At 30.3% G+C, this 15,062-nt stretch overlaps 1 protein-coding gene across 1 annotated transcript in view; it reads left to right on the top strand.

Annotated features, from left to right (window-relative positions):
• Positions 1 to 15,062, top strand: part of LOC139529048 (kinesin-like protein KIF22) — a 32,236-nt gene that overhangs the window by 1,402 nt on the left and 15,772 nt on the right. The window contains exons 2-9 of the mRNA XM_071325286.1: positions 3,278 to 3,427; positions 7,991 to 8,118; positions 9,864 to 10,021; positions 10,557 to 10,702; positions 11,395 to 11,568; positions 12,436 to 12,511; positions 13,871 to 13,915; positions 14,522 to 14,666. Coding sequence (XP_071181387.1) covers positions 3,278 to 3,427; positions 7,991 to 8,118; positions 9,864 to 10,021; positions 10,557 to 10,702; positions 11,395 to 11,568; positions 12,436 to 12,511; positions 13,871 to 13,915; positions 14,522 to 14,666 — 1,022 coding nt within the window. The remainder of the gene's footprint in view (positions 1 to 3,277; positions 3,428 to 7,990; positions 8,119 to 9,863; positions 10,022 to 10,556; positions 10,703 to 11,394; positions 11,569 to 12,435; positions 12,512 to 13,870; positions 13,916 to 14,521; positions 14,667 to 15,062) is intronic.

The raw sequence follows: 15,062 nt of genomic DNA, 5'->3' as shown, positions 1-15,062 counted from the left end.
TCTTTTAAGAAAGTATCAGTTCATTATGTAAAGCCATTATTATAGCATTTTTTCAACTAAAATAGAATTTTCAGCTAAATGATAGCATCAAAGGCAGAAACCTTTCTACTTAAAAGAAGCAAAAAGTTAGTTTTTTTTAATTTTACTAATTAAAAGATATTATTTAAACCTATGTGTTAAAAATTTGGAAAAAAATACAAAATTCCAATTTGTGACAAAACCACGATTTTGCTACTCAAATAAGTGATTTAAAAATCACCTTTTTCAGTAAGTCCCCTGACTGGCCAGCATGAACGGTTGTTGTATCTAGGTCAAATATATATGTCAATTTCGAAATGCAACACATTACAGTCATGATACATGTAAATGAATTAGTAACAACATGTGCATCATTTAAGAGTTTGGAAGTGTTTTTAGTTAATAAAATATATTAAATGCATGCCAATTTGATAAAATTCTTTATTCTGCTGTAGTCAATATATATACGCATGTGCAAACAAATTTTATTGGATTTAGAAGATAAATTTATTCATAAAGCGAAAGAAGCACGTCATTAGAATTAAGCATAAAAGCAAAGGCACTTGTTTCTCAGGCTCTCATTAAGCACTAGTCCGATCAGACATCCAACGTTTGCAGAGCTCCAGATAAGAATTCACAAATTGGTGTTCTTACCCCGGATGGGTCTTTTCACCACCGAACACCACCGCACACCACCAAACACCGCCGAACACCTGAAAAACCACCAACCACTAAGAAAAACTTTGATATTATACATGTACAATAAAACGATAAAATAAATTAAATTACATATAATTTAATCAATTTTTCGATTTTTATGGGCATCATTTTTATGTTAAAATCGAAAATCAATAAAAAAAAAAACGTCTCCGGATTCATCACTTTCCGGATTACATTGTGTGTGTTATAAAATTCAAAAATATATTCATAATTCGTAATCAGTTCAAGTATCCTGGATCTCTGTTCATTGGTTAGATTTTGATATTTTTCTCTTTTATTATTATTGGTACAACTATTTTATAGAAGAGTTAGAAGAAGAAAAAATGGAAAAAAAAAGGTGTCCATGAGGGTCAGCGTAGTTTAAAAAGTGGGTGTTATAAGACTCTTCCTTTCTGTTTTCTGTAGATATTTGGACTTTAAATCTTCTGATTTAATGAATTAATAACTTGAATATTATATTTAATTCACATTGATAACGATAAAAGACAAAATAATAAACTTTTGGGGTGTTCGGTGGTGTTTGGCGGTGTGCGGTGGTGTTCGGTGGTGAAAAGACCTACCGTTCTTACCCCTCCATTTTTTATACAATTGAGTGAAATAGTTTTTCAATTGCATTATTAATTCCTGTTCACCCCTCAAGCAAATATCAAATTGGGTTTTTCACCACCAAGCTCCTTGATAAAATGCTTTTTTTTAAAAGTTAAACATGATATTGAATGTGTGTGTTCACACATCAACTAAAATGAAATATATATTCTTGAACTATAACAATGTTTTTGTATAATTTTATTAACATAATTTATAAACATGATAAATTTGGATTTACTTGTCCCTAATTAGAACTTTTGGTTTCCGATGCTGACTTCATATAATTAATTTGGCCTTTCATGTTCCAACTGATTTAGTACTGATAATTATATATATAAGTTCTAACCCTGTTATCTTTAATTCAGGCAAACACGCCTAGAATCCCCATTGCACAACCCTGTGTGTTCAAGTGACGCTTCCTGACAACACTAGCTGAGTCTTGTTATCATCATAATCCTATCAAAAAGAAAGTCAAACATGCTTCTATTCAATATTTTAAGCGGAAATTTACTTTTGTTTAAATTCATTGCAAAGTGTTACATGGTTATGTTAAATCCCAAGAAGTACGAAAAGAGTAAGGACGAAATGGCTAATGCTTATTCGATAAAGACAGAGAATATATATCCAAATGTTTTCATCACCACATGTACCTTAAACGCTCTATTTTTAGAACAAAACAACATTTCCAATTTTCAAAATTTCAAAAATAGATTTACACAACGACTATGTAATCAATAAGGGTAAATAACGCACACGATAGCGACTAAAAGCGTTAAGAATTCATGGTTTCTACAAATTATTGGTTTTCCTTTGCATGAATTGGGTTTTAGAACGCAGCAATGGACACTTGCATTGGGTTTTCAATTATTTTTATTGCGCGATTACGCATATAATATATGCAGCTTATCTGGAGCTCTGGGTTGTTTTGCCAGACAAGCTGGGGCCGTGGGACGTCAGAGCTCTTCCCATAATATCAAAAAGTGAATATTTGCCTGTCCAAAATGGATGCATTGCTTCTAGCAGTCAGAGCTCAGACATAAACAAGTCTAAATCTGCTTTTGACTCATAGAGGTCTAATTATAAATTTGTAAGTTTTAGGATTTGTCTCCCTTTAATGCAAGACAAAATACAACTTTAATATATAAGTTAAATATTGTTACGGTAAGCAAGAAATAATTGACCAGAATCAAAAAGTTGCAAATATCGACTCATACAAGTCGATAAGTATCGACTCATACAAGTCGATAAGTTATCAAAATTGGTTAACTTCAAGACCCACGCATATTCATAAAAAGGTCATGCATCTTAATCAAATAATGACAACATTGAAAGACAATGCTTTGTCTTCTAAAGAAAAATATAAAATTGAGAATGGAAATGGGGAATGTGCCAAAGAGATAACAACCCGACCATAGAATGAGAGTCTAAAAAATCGGAGATAATGTTAATTAACCTTACAATGCAACCACCTGGAACCACGCTTAATAAGGTAAAACATCTGTGTTTAGTAAGGATGTTCAATTAGATAATTAAATATAGATAGCTCAAGTCCTTGTGAACTCTCAGACAGGTTTTTGCTGTTATAGGTGGTGTACTTTGGCCACCAAGTTTTTTCATCAACATAAATAGACCCAAACAAGTCTGTCATTTTCTGACTTAGATAAGTCTAAAATTGAAAACACATTACATTTTTATCATGTTTATACAATGTAATAAATACATGTTTTGACTTCTTTAAGTCAAAAACAAAAATCGACTTGTTTATGTCTGAGATCTGACTGTCTAGGGCATTAATAAGTCATTTCACAATGGCACAATGCAGATCTATGCATCTTTGGTCTCACCAGTTCAGAAAATAATAAGTCAAGTAAGTACTAAGTACCCTGATCTACGCATGTTTGTTGTAAATTATCTTGATTACAAATGTATGCATAATATTTTCTGTTTTCAGTCAGATCATGAATAAAAAGCAGACAAAAGTGAATGTGGTTGTAAGGTTAAGACCAGCCTTAAAAACAAATGACAAAAGTTGTGTTTTTGTGGATGGAAAATCTGTAGAAATATTTAACCACAGAAATGTCAATGAAAACATCAAATATGAGTGAGTAAAATGTATGAATACATGTATCTTAAGACTGTTAGAAGTACATGTAGTTTTAACTTTTGAGACAGCAACCGAACAATTAAAAAAAAAAGAGTATGAAAGAGGGGCACAAGATACTGTATAGCGGGTTATTAATATTTTTGCAGGGTGTAAATTTTCGCGGATAGAACAAAATCATCAAAACAAATTCCGCCAATTTAAAAGTGCACATAAATGCAAAGGAATTGATAAAAGTTTTGAATCCGTCAAAATATTTTATATACCTTCATGACCTTATTCAATGAATATCGCAAAGTTTTACCCCAAGAAAATAACCCTCTACATGGTACCAAAGTGACATTCAAACTCATTGATTGAAAATTAAATGAACTGGCTAAAAAAAATGAACAGTCATGAAATTATAACAACTTGCAAAATTGTTAGGTAGAAAGAAGAAAGAAATGAGTGAGAGTCTAAATGAACTATTCATGAATAACTTATTCATAATGTTCATAATTTTGTGTATGATTAAGACTAAAATAACAAATTATATTTTGAACAGGATTGTGATTAGTGAAAAAGTAAACCACATTTTGTTTATTTTACATCTCTATAAGATATGAACAGTGATGAACACATGCCATATACACAAGTCTTCACGATAAACTGCTTAATCTACAGGCCCGAGGCTCAATTTTAGAAAATTTTTAGTTAGGTTCTGTTGCCCTGTAGATATGATTTTAACAGGCCCGAGAGCAATTTTACAAGCCTGGGCTGCCACTCAGCGTGAAGACTGTATACATGTACATGTATATATTTACTTAAAGGGAAATTCCGTGATTTTTTACTTATCATCTAATTATGTTCATCTTAACATAAAAAACACATTTGCAAAGTTTTAAATTTATATTCCTTCTAATAACGGAGAAAATCAAGTGTTTGTAACTTTTTTGGTTGAATTCTCGAGTGGGTCGTGACGTATTAGCCCGATTTATTGAATTCTGGGAAAAAATAAAATCTGTTTAACTCTTATAGCTTATCGACAATATATATACGTAATTAAAAGCGCACAGCTGACGAATGGTCGAAGTTATTAACCACAATATAAGAATGAACGAAAATGAATAAGCATATACCGTTTTGTATTGATTGAATTAAACTCCTATAAAATTATCTCTAGTAAATGTTTTTGAATAAATTTAATTAATTATTGTTGAGATTTTTTTCATAAAATATTTATTGAACATTTTTACTGATATTGAACTGAAAATATTTCAGTTCTATTTACCGTTATTGTTTTGATAATCATTTCAATGCAACTAATGTGTGAGCAGAGTGTGTATATTATTTTGTAAAGGTCACTGTATATTTCTCGGCTTGAGGTCAATTCGTTTACCTTGTAGCTATTTAGCCGCAGGTGTGAGTTCAAGCGTACACAGGTATAAATGTTGTTAATTGGAAAGGATAAACAGAAAGGATTAGAAAGAGTATGCTGTCACGATGTTAATACACTAAGATTTAATACACGATGAGAATAAAGATACAATAATTAAATTGTGTAAATTAATTGAAAATAAAATTCAGATTCGTAATTCCGAAAGTGTATAAAAATAAAAGGAAACAATTTTTGATTACGTTCTTAGCGGCAATTGGCGTAAAGATTCAAATATGAAGCAAAAAATAGTAGTTTTAATCTTTTATAAAAACTAAATGCAATATTACCCAATATGATATACCATTGTACATCTGTTTGATATCATTGACTTTACCGGAATTTCTTAAATTGTATTCAAATCTGGCTGTGTTTAAATGCTAATAAAACTATTGCAATTTTAAAGTTTTTAATGGACAAAAAAATACAACATATAACATGCATGATTTTTTTTTAGTTTCTTTTTAACATTTTATTCTTACATAATTAAATTCATTTGACAATCATTTACACGAACTTTTTGTGAAAAGAATATCAATTATCTAAGCTAAGGCATTATTTCTTTTGAGGATTTTTGAGGATTTTTTTTAAAATTCTATGATGAAATTTGTGCAATGTTGAACATGATAGCCGTCATTAATCCAAATAAGTAATACAGTAGTTGTGATAAAAGTTATATTTTAGTCATGCATAACTGATATTGACGAATTTATAATAGTTCGTCCATACATCGTTGTTCTTGAAACAATCATTGTTAGTATACATGTAAGTTTCCTGACGTATAAGAGCCATTGAGGATGAGCTCCAGAGAAATCAGACTAGTGGCGTTTCGTTCGTTTGTTTGTTGGGAAAGGAGAGGAAATGCAACCGCTTGTACAGATAAACGACAGAATTACCATACAAGCATTTATAGTCAACACAATCAGAAAGAGTTCCCATCGTTAGACGGGGAATATGAAGGCTTCCAAGAATGAACAAGTGACATGTCTAACTCTGAACAGTTAGAAAACAGACTATCGACATCGACCGCTTGTTCTTAATATTTGAAACTGTATGCATATATATACGTATACGTTTATGATATATATAGTGATGAGTTCTTGCGTCTGACAAAAACTAAATTCCTTCATAGTTATATCTTGCCATACGTTTATATTGGTTTGTAAGGTGATTACTCACAATCGTTATTTGAAAATCCTGTTTGTGAGATGTAGATTCATTTCAATACAGAAATTTCGTCTATATAGTTCACAAGTGTATAACACGGAGAAGCTCTGAAGGTCCATTACTCCCATTTTGTTTGGGTGTGAACCATCAATGTTTACAGCAATATCACAGAATAAGATGATGATGGTAGAAAGAACTATGGGCGTCTTGTGGCAAATATTACATGCATATCGGACAATGAGTTGTCAATCTGTATGAAAAGATTTCCAATACAACCATATTATTGAGAAGGAATGTTTACATGCTATACTCTCGTACTAGTATTACAGTGTTCTTGTGGCGTTCACCTTAGACACACATCTTTTTCACGATGTTTAAAAAAAAGACAGAACCAATTTAATGTCATATTTCCCTATTTTTTAAATATAACTAAAAGTCTTTTATCTGACAAGAATACCCCTATTTAGCGAACAAGTAATTTATTCTTTTTTCTGTTATTGAATACCAAGAAAGAAAATAAATCCCGAAATTAATTTGAAACTTTGATACTCAAAAGTTTCCCAGCAAAATATTCACATTCCCTGGGGATAATTAGTGTTCGTCCAGTGGCATATATAACAATTGTGATGACGAATTACTTCCTTTGTTCGAGAACAATCTTATTGAAATATAAATCTGTGATTTTACTAGGTCCACAGCTTCAATGAACCAAAGCAAAAGTTATACATCGACCTGTATTTAAATCAAATTGGTTCTCTTCTTCTTCTGGTATACAATAGTCTATCGACATTCGATGATTACATACTGTTGGCATACGTGGACTAGTCTATTTACAACACTTTTACCCCTATTTATTCAAAATATATGTTTTTTTCTTATGTTCAATGTATACATGTATATATTTTAAATTGCGCTATAGTTCCGTAACTTTCTATCCAGTCGTATAAACAAATCGTCGGCAAGTGCGTACATTTTTTAAAATCAATATTTCTGGTCTGTTCCAATCTGTCCTTCACTATTGACAATGACTATATATTACATTTTCCCAAATTCACCCTTGGAAAAAATATTTAAATAGATTTTAATTTCATCAAATCTTATTTTTTGGGTATTATTTATATGTTTATGAATTATATTCTTTACACCAGAAATGTTATTTATAAACAAGCGTATGAGTTTAGTAATGACAAGTAAGACAGAGTTGTATATTATTCATCTGATAGTTCAAAATGGAAAGTTATAAGTTATAAGTTATCAGCCGTGCACACTGATCAATACCTGCAGAAGTGAAACGATGCATGAACTTGCAAGCCCGACAGGAAATCGCTTGAATACCTGGACGTGTCACCTCACACCCCTCACAATACCTTTGGAAGTAATACCTTTAGCCATGCTGGTGATCAGATGAGGGAAGATCAAAATATATTTGTTTATTACTTTAAAGAATTATGAACAAATTAGATTTTCGAAAACAATTTTCACGGAACACTTATTTATGATTTCAACTTTGACTTTTCACCTAATTCCAATATCAACAGTTTAAAAACAACAGACCATGGTAATTTAAAAAAAGTAAGAATATTTTTCGTATCAAGTTAGTTAGTCGGATAAAACAACCGTACGATTGACAAGATATCGACACGCAATTACGACTACATCGGTTACTGTAGTTTTGTTTCTTTGTGGTTTATAGACATATCGTTTTTATTAATCGGGAAAGAAGACAAAATGGCGGATCGCAGAGAATTGATACTCTAAATTTAAAATCGATGGTGATCGCTTATCTAGCGGAATAAAACTTTAATATCTATGAATTTGAGCATTTTTATACAGAATGAACATAATATCAATTTTTGATTTTTTTGCGAAGTTTCCCTTTAAGAATTTGTCATGCCATTTGTTAGTATACGTAGTAAACAATGTAACATGGGCATGATGAGCAAGATAAAAAAGAATTATAATTTAATTTCTTTTTCCTCCAGTTTTTCAGCTGTATATGATATAAATACACACCAGCAGACAATCTATCAGGAATGTGTCAAGCCACAACTGCTTCATTCGCTCAACGGACAGAATGTTTCAATCTTTGCCTATGGACCAACTGGTGCAGGTAATAATTTTAATAAACTGGAAATTCAGGTATTAATGTATGCATTTCTTATTGTGATTTCAGGAAAATCTGCATTCCGATATGCAAAAGATATCAAAATGGGAGTTCTTATTATAGCCATCATCACCCAGTCAAATTGTTCGCGTTATAACAAAAAACTCACAATATTTTCTGAATTTACAGTACAGGTACATATTAAAACCATAGATTGTCTTGATATATAAAACTAGTATATATATCAGTCAGGGGACTTACTTAAATGAGTGATTTTCTAAATCACTGATCAAGTAACATTAATTCCATCAACGTTGGAAGTAAGAGTTGTTTTTCTTTAATAATCACCTATTTAAGTAGTACAAATTAATCACTTGAAGAAGTGATTTAATTCTATCAGTAGCTTTAAATATAAAATACTAAATATAATGATCCAGGGACTAATTATGTTTCTAAAATTATCAGAAAAAACATCTGTGTTGATAGGATGACCAGATCATTTCAGGTGATGACCTTGTACTGAATCTAGGATAATGACATAAAAATCACTTGTTTAAGTATCATACCTCAATTTCCTTCCCAAAAATCACTTCTTTAAGTATTTTTATTTTAATAACCCCCCACTAATTTCAACACCCCCGAACAGTGAAATTTTTATTGCAAACAGTAGAATTTTATTACATAATCTGAAACCTTGAACTTTACAGGAAAAATACTCCCACTGCTGGGGAAAATCTGTGAAGAAAGTATCAGTTCATTTAGTAAAGCCATTATTATTGCATTTTTTTCAACTAAAATAGAATTTACAGCAAAAAGATAGCATTAAAGGCATAAACCTTGCTACTTAAAAGAAGCAAAAAGTTCATTTTTTTCAATTTTACTAATGAAAAGATATTAATAAAACCTATGTGTTTAAAATTTTGGTAAAACTACAAAATCACAATTTGTGACAAAATTTCGAATATGCAACTCAAATAAGTGATATAGAAATCACTTATTTCAGTAAGTCCCCTGACTGTATATGTCTTAAAAACAGGTAGAATGCAAAGATTTGCAATTTTTTTTTATCCTGTTTTGAGTCTAGTACAAAATTGTACAAATAGAAATTTATTTCAACATGTTCAAAACAATGTATGGTAAAGTTTCATCTTCTTATATCTAGACTAATGTTCTCTTTTGACTGGACAAATAGCACAGTTATATGGTATAAATGACCTTTTCTGCTGTCACCACTGTCAGTGACTACATATCTCTGGTTTTAAATTTAAATGAATTTAACTATTTTTTATGCCTATCCTGTCAGATTAATTGTTGGTTGTTTAAAACATGCTACACATATTATTTTATTACATGCTCAAGACTAGAATTTCATATGCATGATATGCAGTAGGTTAGATATTATAAAGCAAATAATAAAAAAAAGTTTAAAAAAAGGGGAGGTAATCATTACATCATGGCAAAATTTAAAAAAAAACTACACAGAAAACTAAAATTGAGCAATATTGATACTACCAAAATACTTAAGTGAATACAATCATTTCAAATTTAAAGATGATAATGTCATGGATGTCATGCATGTATTTAAAAAAAATATTAATTGTCAGTGATTGTGTAAATGTACAATATGGTTCATGTGAGCATGCTGCTGATACGAAATTTGAAATTGTAATGTTTTAATGTTATGAAGTAAGAAGAAACCTACTGAATATATTTTTTATTGTTTATATTTACAATTGATAATATTTTTACAGGTAAAACCCACACCATGCTTGGTTCAGCAACTGATCCAGGTGTAATCCCCCGTGTCATAAATGGAATCTTCCATTTGATTGAGGAACAGAAGAAGACAGATACAATGGAATGGTCTGAAAGTGTTAAGTTCTCATATTTAGAAATCTACAATGAAAAGGTTTGTTTAACAAGTGTACAGTATTTACTTTAAATATCATTTCCATTTTTGTTTATTCACATATATACAAGTACGTCTAAACAAGTGACAACTCTACGACAGATCAATCCATTGGATCACAAGTGAAGGTGTTGTACGGCTGAAAACACATTTTATATTTAGAACTACTGTAAATAGCAGCACAACAATGATAAATCTGCAAGTTTGCAGAAGCATATTTTTGTTCTTCCCTTGCTGGGATTTAAACTCATGGGATATAGAGACAACACTATCTAGAATTGTAAAACAGTACATGATATTTTTGGCATGCAGATGGAATTGATAAGCTAAATATCTATTGTAAAGATTCATAAGATACTGTCACAGAAATTATTTAAATATATTCACTTATTTATATTTTTATTTTGACCTAAGCTATATAGTGTCAAACAAGTCAGTCTCATTGATTTGAAGACTGATATCAGTCAGCTGATATTATCTGTTTTAGTCTGACGGTAAAATGTACTATACGTTTGTATGTTGAATATGATTTCAGGTTATGGACTTGCTGGATCCAAAAGATACAGATTTACCTATTAGAGAGGATACTGACAAAAACATCTTAATACCTGGTCTGGGGGAGAAAGAGATACACAGTTTTGATGAATTTAAAACTTACTTTGGACCAGCCTCAAATAACAGGTTAGAAATAAGTAGATGTACTAATGAGACAACTCTCCATTTTAGTCACAATGTGGAAAAAGAAAACTATTTCATCAAAGTAATGTATATATGTCACTTTCCTGAAAATTACAAAGATAAAAAACCCAATGATAATGGACTTATATATTTGTTCACGGTAAATAAGAATACATTGAAAATCTGTTTAGCAACAAATCAAACACCCGTACCTTCAAAGATCATTTGAATATATAGTAATCTATTGTTTTAATACACATAAAAGAAACAAAAAACAAAGTCATCAGAGACATAAACTATTTAAAAGGATAACAATAGAAAACTATTATTTGATCTGACAGATTTATACCACAAAAACTGAGGTTATATTGATTGATTCATTCATGGTATTTTTAGACCACTTTTAAGCACCACTTTTGGGCTATTTCGCGGCGATCAGTTTTTATAAGTGGAGGGAACCTATGTGCCCGTAGAAAATTGACAATCATAGTCAATTAAGATTGGAATATATATCTATTGGAGTTAAATTTATATATTTAAGTGTGTGTTTAATTTTTGTCATTCATCTTAGGCACCATGTAGACCTGAATATTACTTAAACCAAATATCCAAATTTATGCTATATATATATATATATATACATTATTGTTATGCAAATTAGACGTTGCATAATTCTTATTTTTATACTTTTTCAGAACTGTAGCTGCAACCAAGTTAAATGAACGTTCTAGTCGTAGTCATAGCATATTGCTATTAAAAATAAAACGTACACAAAAAACTGCACCATATAAAACTCTCCATGGTAAAATCTATCTTATTGACTTAGCTGGGTCAGAAGACAATAGACGGACAGGAAATAAAGGAATAAGGTGAGAAATTATGAAGTTAACGTAGATAAGGGTGTCTTCCTCCATCTTGGATTTTGAAATGATATTTATATATATAAACTACATTTTGGCAAATTATTAATAAATTTTATGGATTGTAATTTAGACACCCCATCTACCTTAAAAGCTTAATCATGTTTAAGGTGGTACGTAACACATTTATTAAAATTAATTTGGCTAGTTTAATATTCATAAAATTTTGACAAAATATTTACTTTGACACTTTGAAAAATGTTTGACAAAAATATAAAAATTTCAAAAATTTTGAACCAATCACTTTCTCAGAAATAGGTTGGATATATATATAGCAGTTTAAAAAACACTTATTGTGATCATTTAATATTTTCTTGACTATACAGTTTCATTAAAACGTTTAGCTGATTTTACAGAGTGTAAGGTACCACCTTAATTTCTGTTTTTCTGTTTTTACACTTTAATATCCCTCAAATTTTTAAGACTTGATTGATTGTTCATACAAGAGGGTATACAAAATAAAAAATAAAAATAGAAAAATATTCATTATCAATGACTGAGCAATACATGAAACCATAGAAAATATGTTAATATATTTATGACCAAAATATAAGCAATTGAAAATATAAAATTCGGACAGGATTTATTAAATAAAATAAATTCAAATAAATCAAATAATGAGTGAAAATGTAGTGATAAACTTTTGTAATTACAATAAACCAATTTTATAGACCACACGTTTTGAAAGATCTTGATTATTTTACATATGTTACAAATCCTTATAGTTGTGATGTTTCATTTGTGTATTTTTTTAAATACAAGTATTAAACAGCTCTATGTAAACATAAGGTCTTTTAATGTTTAATTTTTTTTTAGACTAAAAGAAAGTGGTGCTATCAACAAATCCCTGTTTGTATTAGGAGAGGTTGTTGACGCTATTAACTGTTGCTTGGTATGTTTCTTGATACAAATATGAGTATAAAATGAAGAACAGATGTAATTGAAAATAATAAAATAACAACTCATAGGAAAATTCAAAACAGAAAGTCTGTAATCAAATAGCAAAATCAAAAGCTCAAACCCATCAAATGAATGGACAACAACTGTCATATTGCTGACTTGGTACAGGCATTTTCTTATGTAGAAAATTGTGGAATAAAACTGGTTTTAAACCTAGTTAAACCTCTCACTTTTATGACAGTAGCATAAAATTCTATTATGTTGACAACAATATGTGAACAAAATAAAAAGAAAAAATATGTAAAAATGTAAAAAATAGTGGAACAGCAGTCAACATTGTGTTACAATCTTTATCACTATCAAAACAAACATGTATTTCAACAAAGAAACATAGTAAGGCATATGAATGGTTTTACACTAGTAATTTTGGGGCCCTTTATAGCTTTTTGTTCGGTGGGAGCCAAGGCTCTGTGTTGAAGGCCGTACTTTAACCTTTAATGGTTTACTTTTTTAAATGTTATTTGGATGGAGAGTTGTCTCATTGGCACTCAAACCACATCTTCCTATATCTATATAGGCAAAGCACATGAAAAAAAAATGAAGACAAGAATACACAAATTTACCATTGCACAATAACACAAGACAAGATGTTTCAGTACAGAGCCATGTCAAATGGATATTACTGTGGTTTCTTTTAATTTTTTTGGATTACGGAAAACTTGCATGTTCATGGATGTTTTATTTTGTGGTTTGTCAAAGTGTGCATTTAAGCATATATAGAAAATTTATTATTCGTTGAACATTTAATTTAGTGGCTCACCTGTACCAAGGAAAGCCACAATAATAATGAATCCACAGACCCCCCCTCCCCCCCCCCCCAAAAAAAAAAGGCTTAATAGTAAAAGTAATATTCACAAAGACCAATAAAAGAATACTTTAACAGGTTATTAGTCAGTACCTAGAATCTATACTGTAAGACCATTGTATATTATTTATATTGGGGTTTATTGAATGTATACCTGTTTCTAATTCTTACATGATTTACATGTATTGTTTTCCTGACAAGTTAATTATTATATATGATAAGCATGAGGCGCATTTGATCTCAGTTCTAACAATGGTAAAAATTAAATTATGGCTTCAAATTTGCATGCATTGCTCTGAATTTCAAATTGCAATGTCATGGAAAAAGATGACCATGTCTGATGATGTCAAGTTCCAATCTTTATGCAGACTATTCAAAAAGAAGGATTGAGTTTGTCGGCATATGTTTATAAATCATTAGAGAAACAGATTAGTAGGACAAATAGGGTTAAGTTTAATTATACATCTATATTTTATTTTATTTCAGCCTAGAATACCATACAGAAATAGTAAGCTGACTAGATTGTTACAGGTAGGTAAGATAAGCCCCTTTTATTATTGAAATATGCTATTATATGTGAAGTCTTTTTTAACATATAATGTGTAATACATCAAATCTTCAACTGATGTGGTGGTTTGGTGGTGTTCCCTTCATGTGTTGGAGGTGGTGTGTGTGAACAAAGACTTAAAAATGATATTTGCTGCTTCTCTGATTGGCTTGGTCTCAGAATATTTTTTCCCAGTAAGGTGACATGTCTTCCTGTAAACTGTTTACCTTGTGTGAACTAGCCTGTCAAAATCTGGCTAGTTGGTCTAGAACAAAGCAGGGTAAATATTCATATTACATTACTCTGTTCTCGTCCTGAATATGCATATTATTTTGCCACTGGACATTAATTAGCCATCCATCATCATCAATGTGAAGGAGAGTAAGAAGGGAAAGTCAAACTCATAAATTTGAAAAGAATTGACCATGCCATGGCAAAAAAATGAAAAATTACTAAAAGAACAGTACACATAACACAACTTAGTAAACTTAAAAACATTTTATTTGTTTTCAAAGGAGGGTTCATACTGACACCTCCAAACCCTGGCTAAAGGCCTGTAACAGTAGAATTTATTTTGGTTTAATTTACAGGATTCTATAGGAGGTAGCTGTCATTCAGTAATGATAACTAACGTAGCACCGGAGGAGAGATATTATTATGATACATATTGTACACTTAACTTTGCCAGTAAAAGTAAAAAGATTGTTAACAGTACAGTTACCAGGGAAACAGTTGGTAAGTTATCAAGAAACAGTAGATATTATTTAGATGGAAAAAAGTAGATACAATTGACAGGGAAACAGTTTGTTAGTAACAAAAAAAACCCAGTAAAATACATGTATATAGTATCATGACATCATATATTGAAGTGAAATTCCCTCTCATTATTCAAACTTTTAATGTTTCATTTTTATAGCTTCAAACTTTTTCAGTTTTGATTAAAAATACTATAACCATATGTTAGAATAAAAGTGAAGTTTATAAGCAAATAAATGCATGTCAATACTGTGAACTCTTGTTTTAAAGTTATTTAGAAAAAAAGTCTGAATCTATCACTAACATTTGAAAACTTCATGTAGAAAAAGTCAAGAAATAGTTGGGTAACATTTGGAATAATATTTGAAAACAAAA

The sequence above is a fragment of the Mytilus edulis genome, chromosome 6, assembly GCF_963676685.1.
Source record: "Mytilus edulis chromosome 6, xbMytEdul2.2, whole genome shotgun sequence".
In the NCBI taxonomy this organism is placed as follows: Eukaryota; Metazoa; Mollusca; class Bivalvia; order Mytilida; family Mytilidae; genus Mytilus; species Mytilus edulis.
Note: the sequence above shows the minus strand (reverse complement) of the source record. Positions and strands in the feature narration are given on the sequence as shown.